Here is a 26,135-nt window from a genome sequence, read left to right on the forward strand (position 1 = left end):
CAAAAAAGTAGTTTTTTGGGGAAATGAAATCTCAAGCTACTGATAGAATCTGATTTCAGAAGGAAATAAATGGTTAGAAAAAAAAATCTTTCTCACAGCACAGCTGTGCATGGAAATGTGTTATTTTGTTCTTTGCTTCCTGATGCCTGTTAGCATTCTTTGTTATTTATATGTTTAGCCTTCTTTTCATTGTGGAGACTAGTCTGAACATCATGTTGCTCTGTTTAATGAAGATGAAAAGAATAACTTTTATGTAGAAGCATGTGTATTATTATTATTATACAAAAATGTAGCATTTGTAATGAGAAATATACTGGTCATATTTATACACAGTAGCACTTTGGTCTGAAAATAGTTCAGTGTTTTCAATATTCTTAATATAGTATGTACAGTATTCAATCTGGTCCAGTCACCGGGATCAGAAGTTTAGTCTTCTGAGCTTTTGTACTCATGCTGGAAACTCAGGAAACTTCTCTTTACCAGAAAGTGTGCTTTGGGCTTTACTATGTGTAGTATTTATGTGGTGCTTTGTTGGATGTGGTTCTTACATGGTTCATTGGAGTGAAGATGCCTGGCTATAAAGTCGTTGGCTGTAGTTTCAATAAGATGGTGATAAATCAGCACTCCTGTTGACTGACAAGGGGCCCGTTTCCCAGGCTTCAATCATTTCTGTGACTATCTTTGTATCTGCCCAGCCAACAATCTTAGTAGCTGTGACATTTTGAACAATTTGATTCTCTCAGCGTCATCTACTGCCCTGGTTGTTGAAAAGAGAAAATGGGAGGAAGAGAAGCCTAGATTCATACAGGTTGACCTCCACTTGCAACCATTGAATGACCATCCAACAGCACTGAAAATTGATATTCACTCTTATGATTATTGTAGTACCCCCATGGTCATGTGATGCAAATTGAGACACTTAGGAACCAGCATGTATTTACAATGGTTTCGGTTTCTTGGAGTCATGTGATCACTATTTGCAACTTTCCCAGCTTTCTTCTGACAAGCAAAGTCCAAAGGAGAAGTAGAAGCCACTAAATTGCATGATTCACTTAAGAACTGTGGCAAAAAAGGTTGTAAAATCAGGCAGATTGGTCTGCTACACACTGCTAATTGCAGGATATTTTGGAAGGAGTTTTGTCTGAGCAGAGAATATGACTTTGTTCATTGAAAAGAAATCACTTTCTCTTGTCCCTTCAGCAACAGAAGAGGTCATGTGATCAAATAGCCTGGAAGATTTTTTTCTTTGACCCTTCTGTCCTTATACTTTGGGAAGAGAGTACATGACCCAATTATTCAAGTTTCCGGAAAAATTCTAAACAATGGAAACTTAACCAACGTTATGAAGTGATTTTCATTTTTAAATAAGAAGCAGCTCCCAGTCCAAAACTTTACTGCATTTTAAAATATTTTTATAGATATTGAACTCCATTTATTTTATTTTTATTTATTTTATTATTAGATTTTTATACCGCCCCCTCTCCTGAAGGACTCGGGGCGGTGAACAGCCAGATTAAAAAACATACAATATAAACATTAAAATACATTTAAAACAAAATTAAATCCGAAATGGCTCCCCAATTTAAAACATCTTACCCATAACCCTATAATTAAAACAAATTTAAAATTTCCACATTAAAAGGGGGAAGATTTAGGCCAGGCCAGCTTGATAAAATAGAAAAGTCTTAAGCGCGCGGTGGAAGGTGCGCAGATCCGGGATCCTCCGTATCTCCGGGGGGAGCTCGTTCCAGATTGTAGGTGCCCCCACAGAGAAGGCTCTCCCCCTAGGGGCCGACAGCCGACATTGTTTGGCCGACGGCACCTGGAGGAGCCCCTCTCTATGGGAGTGTACTGGCCGGTGGGAGGCTATTGGTGGTAGCAGGCGGTCCCGTAAATAAACAGGTCCTAAGCCATGGAGCGGGGTCGACATCTGCCCCCCTGTCAACACAGACTGCGACCAGTCAGAGAGAAAGGAGGAGAACCACTGTAGTACGGTGCCTCCCACCCCCAACTCTTCCAACCGGTGCAGCATGATACCATGGTCGATGGTATCAAAAGCCGCTGAGAGATCTAATAGGACCAGGACAGAGGAACAACCTCTGTCCTGAGCCCTCCAGAGATCATCCACCAATGCGACCAATGCCGTTTCCGTGCTGTACCCAGGCCTGAAACCCGACTGGAAGGGATCTAGATACGTCGTTTCATCCAGGTACTGGGGAAACTGTCGTGCAACCACACTCTCAACAACCTTCACCACAAAGCGAAGGTTGGAGACTGGACGATAGTTAGCCAATATTGCCGGGTCCAGGGAAGGTTTCTTGAGGAGAGGTCTCACCACCGCCTCTTTCAAGGCGGCGGGAAAGACACCCTCGCCCAATGAAGCATTTATAATCCCCTGGAGCCAGCCTCGCGTCACCTCCCGGGAAGCCAGCACTAACCAGGAGGGGCACGGGTCCAACAAACATGTAGTCACATTCAGTCTACCCAGAATCCTGTCCACGTTCTCAGGGGTCACAGAATCAAACTCATCCCAGATAACATTCTCAGGACCTGCCTCCGTCATCCCCGCTGGATCTACCCAGTCAGAGTCCAGATCTTCCCGAATCTGAGTGATTTTGTCATACAGATACTGAACAAAATCCTCGGCTCTTCCCTCCAAGGGGTCCTCCCTCGCTTCCTGGTGGAGCAGGGAGCGGGTCACCCTAAACAGGGCAGCCGGGCGGTTATCTGATGATGCAATAAGAGCAGCAAGATAAGTGCATTTCGCTGCTTTTATCGCCACTAGGTAATTCTTAATATGAGATCTTACCAGTGTCCGGTCAGATTCAGTACAACTGGCCCTCCAACTACTCTCTAGGTGTCTTTTCCGGCGCTTCATCTCCCTCAGCTCCTCAGTAAACCAAGGAGCCAGGTGAGATCGGCGCCGGGTCAGAGGCCGCAAAGGCACGACTCGATCCAGAGCTCCAGCAGCCGCCCTATCCCAGGCGGCCACTAGGTCTCCAGTCGAGGCGTGAGCCAGAACCTCGGGGATTGGCCCAAGCTCCATCTGGAACCTATCAGGTTCCATCAGGCGCCTGGGGCGGTACCATCTTATCGGTTCCCTCCCTGCGGCGGGGTGCAGCGGTTCGAAGGTCAAGGCGAAGGAGAGAATGATCCGACCATGACAAGGGCTCGATGACTATGTCCCCTATCTCGAGATCACTCAGCCACTGCCCAGAGACAAAAATCAAGTCCAGTGTGTTTCCCCCCATGTGCGTAGGGCCATGAATTAGCTGGGTCAGATCCATAGCCGTCATGGAAGCCATGAACTCCCGAGCCACCTCAGATGTCTCACCCACGGACGGCAGGTTGAAATCCCCCATGACCATAAGTCTGGGGGTATCAACCGCCATCGCGGCGATAATGTTGAGTAGCTCGGGCAGGGCTGCTGCCATGTGGCAGGGAGCCAGGTACGTGATCAGCAAACCCCTCTGAACCCCATGACCCCACTTCACAAGGAGGGTCTCACAACTGGCCATCTGAGGAACAGTGGCCTCCCTCGGCCTAAGGCCTTCTCTAATAATAACAGCTACTCCCCCGCCCCTCCCCTGTGACCTCGGCTGATGGAATGCCTGGAAGCCTGGTGGGCACATTTCTACCAGAGGGACCCCTCCCTCTGGGCCCAACCAGGTGTCCGTAATACCCGCCAGGTCCGCTCCCCCTCCTGAACCAGATCACAAATGAGGGGGGCTTTATTTATTACGGACCTGGCGTTGCACAACATCAGTCGAAGGCCCAGGCCCTGAGGATCTGTACAACCTGGAGAACGAGTGGAGCCTTGGGGGCCGGAGCACGCTACTACTCGAAGACAGCGGGTGCGCGCTCCCTTAACATGATATGACCCCCTGCTCCTGCCATATCTACCCCTCCCACTCACAGTATCGATGATAGAAACACAATCTGGACAAGCTCGACCCCCCCCATTTCCTCCGGATCCCCCACCCCCTCCGCCGTGCATAGTGGCCAGGCCTGACCCTCCCCTTGGTGGGTTTTCCCCCAAACCCACAACCCTAGTTTCAATTTTACCCTCCCCCCCGGGACCCCTTAAAAGTTTACCCAATTTACTTAAAAAAAACCCTCAACCCCCTCTTCGCGGCATGCCACCTCTCTGGGTTCCAAAGCCCGTCATCGAGGTAGGCCCTCGATAACGTGGAGGGCCAGACCTGCGAGAGGGGGGAGTCTCGCAGCGCAAGAAGCTCAATGGTTGAATACATCCACAAAATGGGAAAGGGTGAAGATGGCGTCTGGCCAGGGTTCCATAAAGTCTAAAGGTCCTGAAGACAAAAGGCAGCAACAGAAGCGTGGGTAACTGGACTCCACTGTCCTCTCATGACAGTGGGAGGAGTCCCATGCCATTCTGATAAATCTAGGGGATGTTCCTCCCAGACATCCTCTCACGATGTCTGGCCAGATGGAATATGCTATGGAGAAGTTCAAAAGCTGTCCCCTTTAATAGGGATGGCAGTAGTAACCCGGACTCCCTGGGAACCCACTTCAAAGCTGTCCGTTTGTCATATAGTCCGGGGTGGATGGAATAAGCCAGTCCAGAAGGCAGAGGTAGATAATAAGCCCGGGGGCAGAGTTCGATGACACACAGAAAGACGGAAAAAGTGGCTTACGAGGCAAAAGGCAGCTGGGGTAATGACTATAATGAGGCCTACACAAGCCAAGAAGGGGGGGGAGGGTATGGCCCGAGGCAGCCCAAGGCCAGCCCTCGGCCATCCTCCAACCTCTCCCACTCCCTGGTCTTTAGTCATTTTTATCCCCAGTCTGCAGCCCCAATTCAGGGGGCCTCCAGATTCGACCAGGAAATGAGTCCATAGAGCCTGACGGGTTATGATATTCCATTATGTTTCCATGATTATAGGTGATTTTTTTTTAAAGACAGTCCTCATTTTGATATGGTGAGCTACAAAATTGGCATGCATCTACCAAAAACAGTAACAGAAAACACTTAGAAACTGGTATAATTTTAATATTTTATGGATTATGAAAGGGAATTAAGCATTAAGTAAATCCAGCTTTTTCAGAATAGATAAAAATATGTATTTAATGGAAATGGATTAGGAAAACAGAAATTCATCTCTCCCTTTTTTAAAAAAAAAAGTAATATGCAATTTTATTGTTTGCTTTTATTTCAAAAGTTATCTGAAATCCATCACTTCAAGGATATTTATTTCATATTTTCCAATCTCTATGGTTTCCCTTTCCGACTGTTGTTTTTCTTTCTTTATCTATGTTTCCTATCTTTCCTGTGTGTGTTCAATAAGGAAGCTATCTCAAAGCAGGAAAAAGATGTGTCTGAAAATCTGTGAGCTATCGAAGTTTTCTTTCATAATTTCCTTGATAGAAAGCCTACAGTTTTATGTAGTTCTTCCAATTTCAGTTTATGAATAAAGAGGCATAAAGAGGATCATATCGAGGTTTTGAATATATAAAATATGTTCAATATATAAAATAATTGGTTTAACATTGCCTGTTAATTGCAACATCAGTTTATCTCTAGTGAGTAACTTCACTAGATCTTTAGCAGATGCTTTTTCCTCAAGAGAATTGAATCTCAGTGCTCACTTTGTGTCTGAGCTCTGAAGAAAACTTAGTTGCTTTATCATTGGGTGAAACTACTTTTCACGTTACTTATCTATGCATTTCTCATGCACATTAACACAAATGTTCATTTCATTATTTGTATTAATAGTAACAGACGAGATTGACATATTTTCCCCCTGGTTGATTATTTTATTGATTATAAAATATGAATAATACATTATAGAAAGCAGATAATAACAGAATACAGTAGTATTTATAAAATAGAAACTGGTAATTGCTGCACTATGATGAGTTAGATAAATTAATTTCTAAGATGTTGATGAACATAAGATTGCTTCAGTTGTACAATGAATACTAAGTAAGCTATTGATAAAAATTTGCAAAATGCATTGAGTTATTTTATATGTAAAAGGTTTAGCTCTTTAACCTTAATACTTAATACTGTATTCTCTGCTGCATTTATTATTATTTATGATTGTTAAAGGAGAGAAAAAGAAAAAAAGATGCTGCTTGGAAAAAGCACATCTTACTTGTTTTGGATTAAGTGTCTGGCTCATTCCTAACAATAGTGGTTTGTAAATCATGTTGTGTTTGTTAGGGGTGAAGTCTGAGTCTTGCCAAGCATTAAATGATAATCTTAGCAACAGTTCTTACTTTTGGTGCTTTTTAGTTTGGAAACAAGCAACCAAGGAAGGAAGGAAGGAAGGAAGGAAGGAAGGAAGGAAGGAAGGAAGGAAGGATTGAGCTCCTCCTCCGGAGGTTGTGGATTTTACTCTAAACTTGGAGAAAGAAAGCCAAAATCCTCTGGGTTCAGGAAAATCTTCTAAGTCCTCATATGACTGCAGCTAAGAGTTCTTTTGGATCGCTCCAAAAGAGAGAGGTTCTTTCAGTGATTTTCATTCATTTTTGAATGATATAAATACTGATTCAATATATCTAGAAATTGTCAGCCAGATTTATTAGCCATGTTAATCATCAGGATTTCACAAATCAGCCACAATAGAACCAATCACCTGTACTAATGTAATTTATGTATTTATTCATTCTTCCTTTCTTCCAGTTTCTAGGCCATCTAGTTCCAAAAAATATTCCCATTATATATGAATGTTTTAATGTGAGATAGCATGTGAAAGAAAAGTTGAATTTAAATACTTTCTAGTCAGAATAGATTTTTATTGTGCATTCATGTCATACTTCTCTATGCAAAAATCAAGGTTACAATATTTAATAGATAAATGTTATCCATTAATAGCATCTAATTGGACACCAGACATCAAATTTTATACAATATGTCCAGCAGGTTGCAACATCTGATCAGTTTTTTCTGGGTTTGGAAACTACGCATTGGTTAGTGGCTGGAAAAGGGCATCAGATAATACCAGATTAGCCTAGGAATTAAACAACCTCTCCCCACGTCTTGACAAAAGACAGTGGACATGTAGATATGCGCATAAGTTCACCGGTAGACAAGTCTTAGTCCAAAGAAACTTCATATTTACATATGGATTCTACTAGACACTGGCAAAGGAGAAGTGCTTTTTCCAAGGGTCTTTTGTGCTGAAACAGCCATCCAATAAAAAGCAGGCATATTTTTAAAATCTGTTGTAAAAAGTCATATGATCAATAAATTAAGATTTTTTAAACCAGGTGATAGACTTAGCAACCACTACTTTAATTTGCATTTGAATGTCCTTGCCTAGTTCATATTCTGTGCTATGTCTACTCACTGAGTATAATATGTGACTGAAATCAAACACAGCTCTAACTAAGCACGGGGACAAAAAAAAATCCTTGACAGAAAAAAATACACCCTATAGAAGTTTATAGTTGCTCTTTTTTGCTAAATAACATAATGAAGACCAGGTGTATTTGTTCATAGGTACCATATTTTTCCATCTATAAGATGCCGCCGGATGTATAGGATACACCCCATTTTTCTTACCCAAAGTTCAAAAATCTGGTAGATACTGGCCTTTCCTCCAGTGGGCCTGGGCAACTGCTGGAGAGAGACGGGCACATTTCAGTGCCTGGGACCCAGATGCCCTCACTTCTCCCAAGCATTTCTTTGCTAACCTGAGGAGGAGCAGGAAGAAGAAAGAGGGAAAGCCAGCCGCTCTGTTGCCCGTTTCTGCATTGCAGAGCCATGCCACGGAACTTACTTCACCCACCACCGCCCAGATTCCCTCGCTTCCCCCAAGCATTTCTTTGCTAATCTTATTTCCAGGTCCATCATGTTTCTCCGCCACATTTCTCGTCGTCGTGTGCAGGGAAACAAGTTTGTGGGAGTACAAAAAAAAAGAGTTCAATCAATCAATTCCAACTTCATGAGATCTTTATGCACATTATGTAGAAGAAAGAGAAATATATAATCCTCTCATGGTGAAGACAGTGTTGGACATTTTAAGTTTTTTTCTGGGTATGAGTTCACTGACCGAGGATACATGTAATCCAGTGGTGGGTTTCAAATAATTTTACCACCAGTTCATTGAAAATGTGAGCGTGTGGGGGAGCTTCTGCGCATGTGTAGTTTCCACTCATGTGCACACGCATGTCAGGGCTCGATCGAGCAGCCTTTCGGGGCCTGCTCCCCATCTCTGCTCTCCGGGGCAGCAGCTGCTTCTCTCCGCACTGCTGGGAGAGCGTCTTGTGCAATTTAGCAGCTGTGAGCTACCACTTTCCTGTAAGTCCCATCTGGACAGCGCTGCAGCACAGAGAAGCAGCAGCCATGTTGAATGCTGTTTCTCTCAGCCGCAGTGCTTTCCAGGTGGGACTTAGAGGAAAGTGGCGGGTCACAGCTGCTAAATTGCACAAGACACTCTCCCAGCAAGAGCAGCAGTGGAGAGAAGCAGCTGCTGACCCGGAGAGCACATGGAGCGTCTCCACAAGTGACTGAGACTCAGCAAGGGACAGATGAAACAGCTGCAAGATCTCCACTGCAGCACTTTCCGGATGGGACTTCTTGCCGGTAAGAAGAATTGTCCAGTCCATTCCCAAACTGCTTTGGCCCTCCTGCGCCCATGCTGCCCACCCATGGCCTTTTGGCCTAGCGTGGCAGGCGGCAGGCCGCATAAATTGCTTTTGCCCAGGGGGCCATAGTTTGAGGCCAGAGGGGAGTGGCATGTGGACTGAGGCCTAGGGCAAGGCTGGAGTGGGGAAATGGCATGTTCCCTGACCTGGCAAAGGTGAATGGCGAGTGGGTGGAGGCTCCGGGGAAAGGCCGGAGCCAGGGAATGGCGCATTCCCCGACCTGGCTGAGGCAAGCAGAGGCTCTGGGGAAAGGCCACAGCCAGGGAATGGCATGTTCCCCGGCGAGGTGGGAGGAGGCTCTGGGGCAAGGCTGGAGCTGGGGAATGGTGGGTCCCCAGGTCCCAACCCAAGGCAAAGGGCAAGCGGGCAGCATGCTTACCTTTGGTGAGCAGAGCAGGCAAGGCACGGAGATTAGCTGGGCCGTGTACTGAAGGAGGAGGCTCTGGGGCAAGGGTGTGAACAGCCAAAAAGATAAAACACACAGATTATAAAATTTAAAACAGTATAAAAATTATTAAACAATTTGGCCCGAGACGAATTAAAACATCCCCATATTTAAAAACAGATTTAAAAATACTCATATGCCGTTTAAAAGGGAAAATTAGGCCAGGCCAGCCTGTTGGAACAAAAAGGTCTTGAGGGCGCGGCGGAAGGTGCGTAAATCCGGGATCCTCTATATCTCCGTGGGGAGCTCATTCCAGATAACAGGTGCCCCCACAGAGAAGACTCTCCCTCTGGGGGCCGCCAGCCGACACTGTTTGGCCGACAGCACCCTGAGGAGCCCCTCTCTGTGAGAGCATACTGACCGGTAAGAGGCTATTGGTGGCAGCAGGCGGTCCTGTAAGTATCCAGATTTGCTGGCATTGTTTGGTTACAATCCTTATTTATTCTTCTTCTGTTGTTTGTCCTATTCCAGTGGTTATTACATCCATTTCTATATCCTTTTGAAACCAGGAGATCCTGAGTTCAAGTGGGACCTTCGGCATTACATCAATTGGCTGATTTTGATCCAATCACTTTTTCTCAACCTGAGGAAGGAGGCAAAACCAAATCAGTTCTGAAAGACCTTGCAAAAGAAAACTACAGGGACTTTTCCTGGCAGTCTTTGAGAACTGGACACAATTCAACTAAGGGAAAAATATAATTGATAATAAATGATGCTGTGTTTGTAAGGCATATTCATTCTTGAGCAAATGAACTTTTGAGAGAGCTGCTGTTTTTAATAAAACTAAGCTAAGGACTAAAGACAGGAGGAAAATGCAATAAGAATGCTGTGTATACAAATCCATACATTAACTGCTTGGAATATCTTAAAATATATATTTGAAAAGCAATTCAAGTAGGATTGCAATATCCAGACAGTATAAACTGACAATATATGATTATGAACTATAGTAGAAAATATTTGCACAAAGGCCAGATTGTGGCCTGGAATTTATGTTAATGGTTTTCAAATTGTTCTCTGGAAGCCTCTTGGGTACCTCAGAATCTTATCTAGGTTTCTGCATTAAGATTAGAAACAGCAGATGGGGCTGCCTGAAAAACAGCTTGATTATCTCTGCTCATCTCATCCTACAATATTAGGCCCTCAGAGGAACATTTTTAGATAGACCATTGCTGAAACCAAGCAAAATTACTGGTGCTATACTGGTGATATAAACCGAGATCACGTCAATGTCCAATGCACCCTAAAGTATGCAGAGTTTCCTTGGTGAGAAAAGGAAAAGCTATTGCACAAAGTGGCCCTGGAAAGCAAAGGTGTAATAACGGTGGTGTCTTAGCAGAAGGATGAGCAGGTGCTTGGGGAAACAAAGTTTCAAATCGTATCGATATCTATGGAAAGCATACATTTTGGATGCTTTATTTTAAAGAATGGCGAGAAGAGATTCTGCATCCTCAGAATTACATAATAGAGAACTATTATATTTCTCAAGCAAATAGGAGTCCTTAAAATGTACATACTTATTTTTCTATTAGAAATAAATTCTGCATTTTCAAAACAAATAGATTTAAGACGGTTTTCTTTTTCTAAACTAATTTTCTGTCTAAATTATGGGAAATGCATGATGATAATTTCCTATGAGAATTAATTTTTTAAAAAAGAATTTCTTAGAGCTGATAAGTAGTGTTAGAGAAGAGCCAGCAATATTCTCAGCACTGGATTGCTGACCCAACTTCTCTGGAATTTATATTTATTTATTAAATTTATATACCTCTCATCTCTCTGTTGAAGCCACTCTGGGGAATTGAGAATATGCCGTCGTGTAATTAGGCTTTGCAGGCTTTGGAAATATTTGTGTAACACATTTCCTTAAGATTTCTCTCTCTCTGGTTGCTTCTACTTATCCTATTAGATCTGACAAGAAAAGCATGTTTCAGGTCCTGTCTATTTAGAAATGTCATCTTGTGGGACCCAGGAAATGTTTCTCTTCTGTCATAGCATCTACCCTCTAGAGAACATCAAATAGGATCAAAGTGACCCCTGATCCTGGTGGCTTTATGGAGAACATTGAAAACGTAGTTCTATTTCCATCCGTGGGGTTTAGAAAGTTAATGAAGCCCAGGGGACTTAATATATCATTTCAGTGTTGGCTACGGTTTCTTTTTGTTTCTTTCTTTGTTCCTTCCTTCCTTCCTTCCTTTGTGTTTTATTGGTTTTGTATTGTGATTTCTCTTTAATCTTTGAAGTTATACAAATTTAATAAAATGAAATGAAATGAAAATGAAGTTGCCATGTACAGCCCTATGCATCTAAATAATAAGTAAAAAAGTGTACAGACCCTAGCAAGATACTTTAACACAAAATGGGAAGGAAAATGATAAGAGAGTCAATAACACAGAATAATTAGTTCAAGAGGATATTCTACCAAACCTAAAATATTTACAAACAAATGTTTTCTACAAGTATTCCATTACAGATTTTATTTAAATACTTCTGTTTATGAAAGAAAATGCAGAGCAGTTTATATGTGAAGATCAATACCAAGACCATGCTTTTATGAACGCATAACTTCAGATCAACACCAGGAAAATCTGAATGTTCCATAGCAAAAAGACTGTAATTAAGATGTCCTTACTTAAATCTTTGACATTATGCATAGGTAAAAATAAAGGAATTACTTAAAACCTCTATGAAATTTTCAGTCTGTGATCATTTTTTGAAATGATGTGACTTAAATTGGATATATTGGATACCAATTTTTATTTACATTCAATAGGAAATGTTGGTACAGCATAAACTTTGGAGATAGATCAACATTTATGAACCAAATTAATTAATATCATGTAATCTCACATTTGAGGAACAAAGTAGATGCTAAACTTAATTGTCATTTGGTGCATTGGTACATTGGGCCTAAATATTCCTTTGAGCTAAATACTGATATAAAGAACTATAAGCAAAATTCATGGCCGTCATCAGCACAGTTCAGAATAAATGAAGGCTATTAGAATTAAACATGTTGTCTTGTGAGAAAAATGTGTCTTGTGAGGAAAATGTTCCTCACTGTTCAATGTTCTTCATAGGGTTTGGTTTCCAGAACTTTTTTTCATTACCAAGATGGAAACCAAACCTTATGAAGAACATTGAAAGAGATGGCTGAATGGAAAAATGATAACAGTCTTTAAATAGCCAAAGGACTCTCACATTAAAGAGAAAGTGAACTTATTTTTTATTGAATCCAGTGGTGGGAGAAAAATCATAGGATTAAAATTACATCAGTTGAACAGATGTCAGCCAGTTGAACAGACTGCTTCATGAGGTGATCTTGAAACAGAAACTGTATGGTCATTTTTAAGAAATGCTTGCAATAGATCCTTCACTGAGCAATATGACTCTAAGGTACTTTCCAACTCTATGAGTCTATGGCTCTAATTCCATATTTCCTCAAGCTAGAATTTCAGATTTCAACTTTATATTTACGGTGCTCTATAAGAAGCAGAATGAGAGACAGTTAATGGTTTAATATTTAATATTTAATATTTCTTGATGCAAGGTTACAGTACTATTAGTTGTGAAACCAACTTCATGTTGATTTAAACATCACTATTGAGGCATTTTGTAATATATACACTTTGATGTGAGTCCCAGTAGGATTTTCTTCTAAGCAGATAGCATCAAATGGCAGCCTTAGTCTCCACCTCAAATGGCCCTCTGGAGAAATCCAATCTGATTTTCAATCTGAGGTAAAATAAATTTTTTATCTATTGGGTTCCAAAAGATTTGCACAGATTTTTTTTTATTTGTATATTGATTTATGGATTAGTGCATTAGAAGTAAGATACCATTTCAAAAGTAATGTACCATGATCTATATAAAGACTTCATTTAATAGACAGACAAGGAATGAAAATATTTAGAAAGCCAAGAGGAAGAAAAAATGACTTTTTCTTTTCATGTTTATTATCTGAATCATATACTTCATACTAGACATCTTGGCTCCAATCAGACAAGCTATGTTTGGAGTTTGAATGAAACATTTTGAAATATTAGTTATGTATCTAAGAAGTTTATTTCTAAGAAGAATATACTTACGAATGACTGATTAGATTACAGAAAGCTAATGCGTACATGATTACATTATCTGGCTAATTATATTGTCCGGCCTTCAGAGTAATAACATGTTTGTTTAGATTCTAATTTTGAATCTAGTGTTTGAGATATTACTGAAAACTAATCAAGAAAGGGAGAGTTTATCCATAAGTTGTTAGGAATTGAACTTGACTTCATGGCATCCAAGAAATTAATTAAATTCATCTACAAAGTTCATTTAGTAGAACATGCAAAGCAGATGGAAAAAAATGTTCTTGTAATAAAATAGGCATACATAAATCTAAAATGCTGCACAATGCAGTTTCATAGTTCACATATACTATATGCCAACTCATTAGTGTAAACCTGAATATATAATAATATTTGTTCCAGTAGCCTAAAGAAGTATAGGCAGTCCTCACTAAGTGACTATCTTTGGGACTGGCAACTTTGTTGCTAAGTGCTGCTGTAGCTAAGTGGAAAAATCACATGACCACAATGGGTTAACAGCCTTACTTCCCCTTCAGTCATCAAGAGAAACCCTGAGATTAAGCAAAACATCATGTGACCACGAATTACGATTTTACTTCCATTTTCTCTATTAACTCTGCTTCTCACAAGACAGTTGCAAAGTATCTGAAAGGCGATCGTATGATTGCAGGACACTGCAACTCTTGTAAATACAAGGATTGGTCACAAAGCTTTTTTTTAAAAAAAACATTTTTGTAACTTCAAACATAGAGCCAAATTAGTAGAGCGGTTAAGGCATCTGGTTACAAATCAGGAGACTGAGAGTTCTAGTTCCGCCTGGATGACCTTGGGCCAGTCACTTTCTCTCAGTCCTAAGAATGGGGCAATAACAAATCACTTCTGAAAAACTCAGGAAAATTGCAGGGACTTGTCCAAGCAGCCTCTGAGAATTGGACATGAATGAACGGAAGAAAAAAAATCCTTCAAACAGCCACTAACATGGTCAATGGTTAAGTGTAGTCTATCTAATACTGTGTTTCCCCAAAAATAAGACCCTGTCTTATATTTTTTTGAACCCTGAAATAAGCGCTTGGCCTTATTGCCATGCGCTCAAAAACCCAATTGGGCTTATTATCAGGGGATGTCTTATTTTGGGGAAAACAGGGTACTATGCGCTGTCAGGGCTCCGACCGATGCCCTAATAAAAGCAGGAGCCTCAAGCCACTTCAAAACTTATTTGAGATTACATCCCACTGAAAACAGTAGTGTTAGGTATAGTGAGGTAGTAGCACACATGGCAAACTGGGCATGCTGTTTCAATGAGTACATATAGATATGCATAGGTGTGTAAAATATAATTTCACAGCCACCCACAAAATAGTATTGCAAAAGAAAAAAGAAAAGTAAAAGGAGCTGGCTTTTTTTTTTTTAAGTCCTGAAATGTTTCCCAAAGGCATCTAAAATATGCCAGATGATTGGCAGAACATATTAAACTGAATCATTAGTACCTTTATTCCCTATATATTATGGAGTTTGGAATTATGTGTGAGGGACGTGGAAAGGACAGTAATTATTCCCATCTGTTCATTGGAAATTACCTCCTTCTTCTTGAAGACTTGATGAACAACTCATGGTTGAAATGGAGGCCATGTGTCACTTCCAGAGCCCCTTTTTTGCAGTCCCTAAAACTCCTAGAAGAGAGCTTTCCCAACCGAAGAGTAGAGATTGTGAACAGTTTTGGCCCAATTTTTAGCAAGAAATAAAAGGAAAATATTTTGTTAATCTTTGGAAAGGCTGGGTGCACCCAAGAAAGCCTATTCAAAAGAAGAAAACCCCAAAGAAAAGGAAACCAGAGACGCTCATTCTCAGGAACATTCATGGGGAGATATGTCAAAAAGTCAGTATTGTGGTCATGACTATTCCTAGGTGCTTGGACTCTCCCCTGCAGTTCTTCATTATCAAAAATCATTTAGAATATATGCATGGAGTTCCTCTAGCAAAGAACGCTTGCCCCTGCATTAGGTTGATGTGCATGTCATTCCTGGCACAAATGACTTTGTGGTGTGATTATTTTTTCAGTACTGCAAAGAGAAGGGAAAGGGTTAGCTCTCTCTATCTGTCCCTGGGTTGCCTTGATTGTGTTCATGCCACTTTGTCCCATGAATATTAATTGTTTGAGGCATTAAGATCAAAAGTCCTTATGCTTCCAATCGTGAATAATTGCTACCACCATTTGCTCCGGCTAATGTGAATGATTATGCAGTATAACAATCTAGTTAAATTTACTTCATATTCTCCCACCCTTGTATCTCAATTTCTCATGGCTTAACACTTTTTTAAAAAAATGTTTTTAATAGCTTTGTTATTGTTCTTTTAATTTTGGAGCCAAACATATATATATATATATCTTTTTAAATTGGTTTTAATGTTTGTATTTATGTTTTTACTTTGGCTGTACACCGCCCTGACTCCTTCGGGAGAAGGGCGGTATATAAATTTGAAAAATAAATGAATAAATAAATAAATTTAATGTTTAGCATAAAAGGGAGCAATTGTCTTCTTCTTTTTTTTTTTAAAGAATTTGATCTTTACTGAACTTTTTCAGTAAAATACACAATCTTGCTCTTAGACTAAGATACATCTAATCAAAGCAGTACCAAAAATTGGAGATCTGATCTGTTAATCTATTATTGCCTCATCTTTTCTTTATCCTCCTCAGTCTGAATTAACTCTGAGCAAAATGGAGAAAGAGGTTTCCCAAAATAGTTCCCACCAGTGTGAAGATGTGTAAATAAGTGTTAAAGCCCCATTGGGCCTGTAACTGGTTAGGGGAGAGATTGGAAGTAAAATAAACATGTAAACAGGATATGGACAGAGAAATTCTCATACCTACAACTTTCCTTCACAGTTCTAAAATTTCTGCAGACTTCAAAAGTTGTTCTTCATCTCTTTTTCTCTATTTTGATTCCAAAGTTCTATAAAGGAAATGCCAGGGTCTAGGACAACTTGGCACAGCCAGCTTGCCACTGCTAAGTTGCCTCTGCCAACTCACTGCTGCCAAGTTATTGCAGGACTGCTGAACACGGCCAATTTGCTGCAGGGACAACTTGCCACAACTGGAGGGAGAGCTCAGCAGGAGGGCAGGTGAGCAAGCATAGTGAAGAGCAGCAGCGGCGGCTAGAGGCTTCCCTTTTTCACGCACACCGCCATTGCTGCTGCTGCACTGAGCTCTGAGCCATTTGGAGTTTGGGCCATTTGGGGCAGTGGCACTGGGCGGGTGGGCAGTGGGGAGGCAGTGGAGACCAGGCACATCCCATTTTCACACACTCCTCTCACCCAGCTCTCCCTCCAGTCAGAAGTCCCTGACCACTGTCACCGCTCTGCACAGTGCCCACCTGCTCACTCCCCTGCCTGCCGAGCTCTCTGGCTGGCCACGGCAAGTTGTCTCCATGGCGAATTGGCCATGTTCAGTTATCCTGCAATGACTTGACAGTGGTGAGTTGCAGAGGTGGCTTGATGGTGGTGAGGTGGCTGTGCGAACTGGCTATGCCGAGCTATCTCATTCTGGAGATGCCAGGCTTTGAATTATTTAAATTAGTTTTTATCCCAGTTTTTTCTATTTACAAAGCAGAGTAACTTACAAAAATTTAAACAGAGAAATAAATTAATGGAGACTATGCTTGAGTACCCAAATTTCAGAACACGTAAAGAAAACTTTATAAAAGCATTCCCCGGAACTATAGACCTCCTTGTCCTACAATATCAACATTTAAATTAGGTTCTCAAACTTTTTGCATTATAATACTATAAATGTGACCCTGAGAATGTGCACATTTGATGTACAATCAAATAAGGTTCTAAGTAAATTATTGAAATTCCAAAGTGAATTCATTCCCATTAATTTTGTATCATGTCAGAGCAGATGTCCATTGGCATTGACACTATAAGAAGCCGGCACCCATTGTAACTAAGGTTACTAGATGCATTTCCATGTCATTAAATAAAGAATCCCTTCCATTCATTTTCTAATTATTGTACTTGAGGTTTGCTATTTAACATGTAACAAATAATTAACCCTTTTCAAATCACTGAGTCCAGCAACCCTGAAAAGAAACAAATGGGCAAGAATAGAAAGGAAAGGACAAATGTCTAGAAAAAGCTGGACTTTTTGTGTTAGCAGCTGAAATATTACAAAAACATGAGCAATGAGTGCTTATGCTGGTTTTTCCATTAACTCTGAAAAACATCCTATTTTGAATGCTTCATTCTAATAGTCAGTCCCTCTCCTACTCTCTATTTGCTTTATGCTAAATGCTCCAATAAATGCTAGTTGTTGTTGTTTTTAAAAAATTAAAATTAAAATTGGAAAATCTAAGTTTATTTAAAACTGAGCTTGGCTTCTGGTTGCTTCATAGAAACATCCATATGGCTCATGAACATGGATTGTCATTGGTACCTTTTGGGATGAGGAAGATGATTATGATGGTGGTGGTGATGGTGATGGTGATGGTGATATTGACTACCGAGTCTCCAGAGAAGGGCAGCATATAAATCAAATTTAAAAAAATAAAAAATAAAATAAAAAGGACTGTTAAGGAAAACAGTAGGCAGATGTTTTACAACATTGGAGCACAATAGGAGCAGGAAGGAATTTTATAGATCAATGGGGAAGTTGAGAAAAAAATTGGGAAGGAGGCAATGTCAAACAATTTCCAGTTTCTTGTCAAGAAAACCAAAAGGACATGGGCATTGGGCATGCAATAGGTCAAGATAGACTCATGGTAATTTTAATTTTTTTTTAATGCTATGCAGTGACAGACAGTCATGAACTGTGGGGAGGGGAACTGGAGGGGGAAATGCTTCGGGAAACAAAAGTAGGTGCCGTATCTCCTCAAGACGCTCCCTCAAGGTCATCCAGCTGGAAGAAGGAGGGGACCACATATCAAACTATGCTTGGACTGACCATTAGGGAAACATCTTGCCTGAATCTGATTGGTTGCACTGGGATTGGCAATAAGAGACCATTAAGGGAGGGAAAAGTAGAACCTAGGGATTTTAGCACACAATTTTCAGTTCTGGCTTTGCCATTCTGCAATACACTTGACCACTAATTAACTATACCTTTCTCAATAAATGGAGCCAAGGATAATTTCTAAGTAGAGGTTTAAGCTGTGGCAGGTCTGACATTTATTATGGATATGTGGCAGTCATGTTATGTAGTATTTTTATAGGCCTTTGAAAAATATATAATCGATTTGTGTGCATTTATTGTTTTTATTTTTTTATTTTGTTGAGTATGTATTAGATAATATATATATATTATAAGTATAAGCATGAATTGAATACATAAAATGAATACAATTAAAGGGAACATTAGGACAGGGATCGTAGGCACGCTGGTGCTCTTATACACACCCCTTACAGACCTCTTAGGAAAGAGGTGAGGTCAACAGTAGCCAGTCTAAGGTTAAAATTTTGGGGGGGGGGTTGGGATGAAACCAGAGTCAGGCATTGACCATTCTGTTGCTGAAGTCATATTTTCTGCAATCAAGTTTGGAGCAGTTCACTTTAAGTTTGTATCTATTGTGTGCTCGTGTATTGTTGTGCTTGAAGCTGAAGTAGTCATTGACAGGTAGGACATTGTAGCAGATGATTTTATGAGCCAAAGGCGGCGTAGTTCTAAATTTTCTAAGCCCAAAATTTCAAGTCTGGTGGTATAAGGTATTTTTTGCGAGCGGAAGAGTGGAGCACTCTTCTTGCGAAATATTTCTGGACACGTTCAATTGTATTAATGTCCGACATGCAGTGTGGATTCCAGACAGATGAGCTGTATTCGAGAATTGGTCTAGCAAATGTTTTGTATGCTCTGGTTAGTAGTGTAATATTACCGGAGAAGAAGCTATGCAAGATTAAGTTTACAACCCTTAATGCCTTTTTGGCGATGTTGTTACAGTGGGCTTTGGCACTTAGATAATTTGATATAAGTACTCCAGGGTCCTTGACAGAGTGAGGGTCATCTACAAGGTCGCGTCCACTCAGCTTGTATTTTGTGTTCTGATTCTTTTTGCCAATGTGTAAGATGTGTGTGTTCAAGGTGGCATTGACTCCTGGTGAATGCCTTGCACTTTTCTTGTCAAGATTTTGAAAGTCATTTGACATTGCCTGTTGCCTAGGACTGAGAGAAACTGACAGGTCCAAGGTCAGCCAGTTGGCTTCATGCCAAAGGTAGAGGTCGAACTCACAGTCTCTCCATTTCTAGCCTCCTGCTACCAAAGTGGTCCTCACATATAATGGATCATTCTATTATCAAGGAAAACTGAAATCAATGACGTTATTTTTGTAGGAGAAGAATTGTTCTAAAAAGCAGGAAAAATGCCTGGAGTATTGTTGCTATAGAAGTCAATATATATCCTGTTGGTCTTGTCAATTTAAATATACTCACTAAGTTCAGCAACTGCATTTAATTTCCTGGTGCAACTGCCTAATTTGTCTATTTCTGATACTGTGCAGATTGAAAAGACAGGTTGAAAGTTTAGGATATTATTTATTACTGTGTGAAAAACTGAAAAGTTGAACGTATACATCTGTTCTCTATCTGTGTGTGTTTCTAGAGACAGAAAGGAGAAAAGACATAAAGAATCAGTAAAATGCAACCATATGCTGTGTAGGGGATGAAGCCACTCACTGAGCAATATTTACACTAGTGCTTATTATTTCCAACTAAAAGGAAGATATATATTGGGGGAGGGGACTTGATAGGCCACACACACACAGAAGCCACTCCAGTTTTATTACAAGAGCAAAGAATTAGCATTTTGAAAGTGGCTAGAATAAGCAGAGATGAAAGAGTGGATAAACGTATACTAAAGGAGTTTTGCATTAAAAAGGAGAGTGACAGATCTGTTCAGGTTTGGAGTTTAGGAGAAGCTGCCATCCTAGCTATGGTATTATTTAAATTCAATTCAATTACTTGCCACTTGATATATGGTCTGTCTGTCCTTTGGAAAATCAAACCAAACAGCTCAGAGTTGGAAGGGACCTTTGGAGATCTTCTAGTCCATCCTCCTGCACAAGCAGGAGACCCTGTACCGTTCTGGACAAATGGCTGTTCAATCTCTTCTTTAAAATGTCCAGTGATGGAGTAACCACAACTTCTGAAGGCAACCCATTCTACTGATCAATCGTTCTCCCTGTCAGGAAACTTCTTAGTTCTAGGTTGGACCTCTCCTTGATTAGTTTCCATCCATTGCTTTTTGTTATGCATTCAGGTGCTTTAGAAAATAGGTTGAACCCCCCTCTTTGTTCTTTCTTCTCCATGCTTTCTCCACTTGGAGATTTTGGAAGGACTACAAACAACACATGATGCAGATGTTTGAAGTAGGCATCCGTTGGCAGACATCTTTGCTAATCACCCCAAATAGTCTGAGAGAGACCCTGTGAGAGACCATTTACACATGCACTTATGTGTAAATACAGTTTTTTATCGAGTTCCACTAACTCTGCTAACTCTTTTAACTTTAAGTGATAGAAGCTGTTGCTTCAAATGAATTGTAGTTAAATGTTTTAGTGCCATTTAAAAGAGCCTTAACTAAAAAGCAATTAGTCACAGACATTATATTGTGGTCCCAATCTATCGGGTCACTTCTGCTTCTAGATTTTTCCTCAAGCTTCCTATTATCTTCCTGAGAAAAGCTTTGAAATGAATAAAGTCTGTTGTTTGACATTCTCATAGAGTCTCTCTGTGAGGGAGATGGGTGGTTTCAAAAATTCGATAAATATATAAATAATTTCTCCATGGAAACCTTGTTTCAAAGCATTGTAAGGCATATGCCCTTCCCAGGCTCCTAGGAGTGACCCTTCCTTCCTTTGCTGTCCTTGTCTTTGCTACACGCAGACATGGTGCTGATCATCCAGTCTTCTTCACTGTTTATCATAGGTTCTCTGAATGCTAATGAAAAAGGGCCAAAGTAGAGGCTTCTGTGAGAATGGCAGCGCTTGTTTTTACATTTAAAGTAGAAAGTTAAAGCACTTCATTAAAACAAAACCACTCTCCTTCCTTTACAAGGAGAGTTTCAAGACAGGAAAGCATCTCCTCTCCCTGAAATATGTTGCCCAGGGGACATCTTCTCATTTGAGGGTAATCCAGAGCTCTGTGATTTACATTGGCTGGTTTGAGTGTATGGAGAGGGTTAATGACTATTGTGAGAGCCTGAATTAGATCTCAGAAGATCATATGCAGTTTATAGAAAACTATGTATTTTACATTTGTTTTTATTTATCTATGTGTAAATAATTTACATCTTTATGTTGTTTTACAAATTATTTAAATGTAAATAACTGAAAATGTTGTTATCTCCTATGTCTCCACAGGATCAGTTTCCTTTGAGCATATTCTAGTTTCTTTCTTGGAATGCTTTTTTTTTTCTTTAAATAGAATTTTTTTAGAATCAACATTTTCCTCCTCTTATCTATGTTGAATAAATCTTGTAGGAAATGATTTATCCACAGTGGTTTAAAAATGTAGATTTCTTATCTCAGGATATAAATTTGAGATACCTTAGTAAACAGGTATCTTTGAAATTTGAAATACAAGTAAAGGATGGCTCCAGTTTGAGCTAGTTATCATTAATTGTGAATACCAATAATTAATATTTTACTTGAGTTAGAACATCTGTATATTTTTACTTATTTACTAAACATCAACATGAGATGGATTAAGAGAAAAAGGAGGAAATAGTCAAAGAATTAAATTTCAGGTTTTTGAATTGTGATCACAGATCACATACATGTAAATTTGCTGCTTAAACAATCCATAACATACTCTAGAATACCTGAGATTTTGTTGTGGTAGTATTTGTCTGGCCATGATTTGAATTAATATATTAAACTTCATTTCTAAACTGTCAGTTGGTTCACTTTCATTTTGAGTAGATAAGTAAGTCATTTAAAGGTACGGGAAGAAACTTATATTATCTGGGTGAAGGAGATATATTCATACCTTGGCAGCAAGCATGCCTATCCTTTAACTCACCCATTGAATAGACACCAGCAACCTTATTTGATAGGGCATTTTAGGAGGACAGAATTTTATTTTATTTTTAGATCTATGCAAACTATAAAATCATAGGGCTGGAAGAGATTTCTAGTCCAAGTCTTTAAATAACATTATTAATGAAAGTGAAGTCCCTTGATGGTAAGAAAAAAATAGGCCATACTTAAATCTTTAATGTTGATCTGGATTTCTTGCTATTTGGTTTATTTTGTCGGTTTGTCTTTTTTTTTTTTTCCAGATCAGAGGTCTTAAAGTGCCCAGTTCCTTCACAAAGCAACTCAGAACAGAAGAAAAATGTATCTCTGGAAGGACAAGATAGCTTATCACTTACACAGCAAGATAGACATTCACCAACTGGTGGTGCAGGAGTATTGGAAAATGGTAGGAAAGATAAAAATCTTCAACTCTTATTACAGGGCACTTTAGTGGAAAAGAAACCTCTAAACATCAAGGGTGAGGTTTCAAAGAAAACCTCAGGAGGCTAATCGGTGGTACACGTAAATGTCCACCAATCCCTCAAGAATCTTCTCAGAATATGTTTTTAATTTATTTAATTTATTTATTTATTTATTTGGTTCGATTTTATATGCCGCCCTTTTCCGGAGACTCAGGACGGCTTACAATGCGTTAAGCAATAGCCTTCATATTTTTGTATATACCTGCTTAGTAGGGCTTTTGCCCCCCCCTCCAAGCGGTGTTCTTTTTTATACAAAGTCATCTTATTGCCCCCACAAACCGGGTCCTCATTTTGCCTACCTCAAAAGGATGGAAGGCTGAGTCAACCTTGAGCCTGGTGAGATTTGAATTTGAAGTAATTGCAGGCAGCTGGTATTACTTAACAGTGCTTTAGTCTGCTGCGCCACCAAGGTCTCATCCTATTATGGAAAACTTTATTATGGAAATGGTGACATTTCTTTCTTTGAAATGATTTTATAGCATTGAACATATGGTGCCTCAGCCAATACTATAAATACAACAATGTGTTAAGACTTTCTAATAGGATGGCACTCACTGCAGGGCTAATTTTAATTCATATATTCAGATTCATTTAATCTTCCTTTTGTAGCAGAACTATAAAAATATAAAAAATAGCTTCTGGATGAATTCTTTTTTTAAAATCACAAATCAAAAAGGCACAGCAGTTTGCTTTCTTTTGCCTTCATAGAATCCAGGGGTGAAATGCTCCCGGTTCGGACTGGATCATCCAATCTGGTAGCAATGGCGGCGGGTGGTTTAGCGAACCAGTAGCAAAAATTCCTGCCCCCCCCCCCACATGCCCAGCTAAGCTGCACAATCATCAGAAGCTTTTTTTTTTACTTTTAAAAGCATTTTTTCTACAACCTCTTCGGCCGAAAAAATGCTTTTAAAAGTAAAAAAAAAAGCCTCTGATGATTGCGCGGCTCAGCTGGGATCATCAGAGGCTTTTAAAAGCATTTTTTCTGAAACCTCTTAAGGTTGTAGAAAAAATGCTTTTAAAAGTAAAAAAAAAAGCCTCTGATGATTGCGCGGCTCAGCTGGGATCATCAGAGGTTTTAAAAGCATTTTTTCTGAAACCTCTTAAGGTTGTAGAAAAAATGCTTTTAAAAGTAAAAAAAAAAAAGTTGGCCACGCCCACCCAGTTACATTAACAACCCCCCCCCAAGCCATGCCCACAGAACCAGTAGTAACAAATTTTACATTTCACCACTGATAGAATCTTCTGTAAAGGTGGATCAGCCATTGCAGGATAACAAAAAAAAAAAAGAAGAAGAAGAGCACAAGCCATCAATTGAATTTAAATGGAAAAGTGTTACCTGCGTCTCTTAAAGGGGCCAGAGTATTTTCCATTGTGTTCCTGTTTGTTCCTGCTTAAAAAATGGTCAGATTTAAGTGAGTGAGGATAATTGGTTAATACATTTGCTCTTACAGTAAACACTGCAGACTGTTTCCTGTTCCAGAAGACTTACTTCTGGAAAACTACTAGTTCAACCCCTGGAATGGCTGAACTAACACATTCTGGATGAAAAATGGAACAAATGTTCCATACCCAGAACACGATATTTTTCACACAACTAGAATAAAGCTGTTATTGAAGTCTCCTGCATAGAAATGTTCGGAATGTTTGTTAGAAGGGAATCCAGTTTATCTTCCAAGATTATGAAAAATGTACTCAGATATGTAGTCATAAAGCTGGAGTTTTTTCAAACTTATTTTAATTTGATTTTTTTTTTACTTTTTAAAATTGATTTAAATGCGTACTTCATTGATTATTTATTTATTTATAATTTATTTTACATAATTTCTGTGGTGCTTCATCGTAAGACTTTGGGCAGGTTAAAAAAGTAAAGTAGAATGGAAAAATGATAAGCAACATAGTCATAAAGACTTTGAAAATGTAATAAATATAATCAACAAAAACATATAATGATAGCAGTCTCCACTGTACATTATGGCTTAAAGCCTGATGAAAGAGCATAATTTCTTTCCAGAAGATTAATAGGGACGGGGGGAGGGGGGCTTCCTTACATTGAAGGGCAATTTATAGTTGTCTAGCCTCTTGGTTCTCTTCCCACTGAGTTTCACATGGATGGGAATCCTGCAGCATGCTTTCTAGCTCAAATGCATAGTACAGAAAGATTCAGCATGAAGAAAATGGTCCCCATAATAACTGGGAAATCTGTTAGAAGATTGTGGCCAAATACTCAATTATCCTACCATGTAACCATCTACTTGGGAAGAATTGGAACCACTGGAAAATAGTGCCTTCAGCTTCCAGACCTCACAATATTATCAAATGTTACTGATAAATCTACCTCAATCAGAAGAGATGTACTCCTCTAGTCAAGGTCTAGGTATTGATCATGTACATGAATGATCAGTGCAACTTCTGTCTTATGGTTGGCCTGAAATATGACTGGCAGAGATCTAGATGACCAGTTTCTTTTTAGACTTTCTGAGGCCCAGTTATCTACTCCAAAAAAATATTCTCCTAATAGAGAATGTTGAAGATGGAACAGAAATTATCCAGCACTGCTGGACTAAGTGCAAATTCACCCACCTGGGACACCATCTTAACTGCTCCTATTACTCTGTGCAGAGGTGAGACAGAAAATAATTTCCCAATGGCAAATTATGGATGGAAATGTCTTCCATCTTCAAATCACAAACCCACTTCTCTCAGTTGGACCAAGTATGACCTGGAATAAGCATGACTGCTACCATGGCCATGAGCTCCTGGACCACTGCTTATCCTTCCCCGGGCATGGAACCCTCAGGTAATTTTATATCCTACCATTTATAAAGATTCCCAGTCATCCAGATCATGGTTGTCCCAAATATGCTTTTTCAAAAGGCAACTGGACTTTGTTTTTCCTTGAAGATGTTTTGCTTAAATGAACTAACCTAATTATTAATTTAATTGCAAAACAATAGAATAATGACTAAGTGCATCTGTGTACTTAGGACCAGCTTTCGTTTAGTGTGAAAGACACACATTTTCCCCCATGGGCTTTTGTAACATTAAAAAAAAAAAAAGCCAGAATTGCAAAAGACCAAATTTTAGTTTTAGATGTCAGAGATTAAAATATTAGAGGTTTAAGAATACATGCTTCTAACAAACATCCAAGACGAGCATATGACAGAAGTTTCCTTTATAAGATCATGAGCAAAGATGAAAAAATAGGGTAAATACCTTTACTTCCTTATTCCTACCTGTATGCACTCCCTATAACTTCACAAGGAGCTTTGATCTTAGATCATTCACTTCTTTAAAGGCTTGTCTTTGGTTTCAGATGTGAGTGCATCTGTGTACGCCAGCACCAGCAGTGTAACTGAAAGAAGCCAGAAGCGCTATCTCTGCTGTTGCATCAAATAACCACAAAATTTAAGCTTAAGGTTTGATGTGGTTTAAACTAGGTCCAAAGCTTGTGCAAAAGCAACATTTAAAAGAGACAATGCTACACCCCCCCTCCATCCCCTATTGTTTGCT

General features: G+C 39.7%; 1 protein-coding gene across 1 annotated transcript in view; it reads left to right on the top strand.

The window, feature by feature from the left end:
- The window catches only part of EFCC1 (EF-hand and coiled-coil domain containing 1), a 66,187-nt gene that overhangs the window by 21,809 nt on the left and 18,243 nt on the right, over positions 1 to 26,135 (top strand). Inside the window, exon 3 of the mRNA XM_070933661.1 lies at positions 22,407 to 22,549. Within this exon, the coding sequence (XP_070789762.1) occupies positions 22,407 to 22,549 (143 nt within the window). The remainder of the gene's footprint in view (positions 1 to 22,406; positions 22,550 to 26,135) is intronic.

This window comes from Pituophis catenifer, unplaced genomic scaffold (assembly GCF_029215685.1).
Source record: "Pituophis catenifer annectens isolate HBS135680 unplaced genomic scaffold, rPitCat1.0.hap2 SCAF_2, whole genome shotgun sequence".
NCBI classification, from domain to species: Eukaryota; Metazoa; Chordata; class Lepidosauria; order Squamata; family Colubridae; genus Pituophis; species Pituophis catenifer.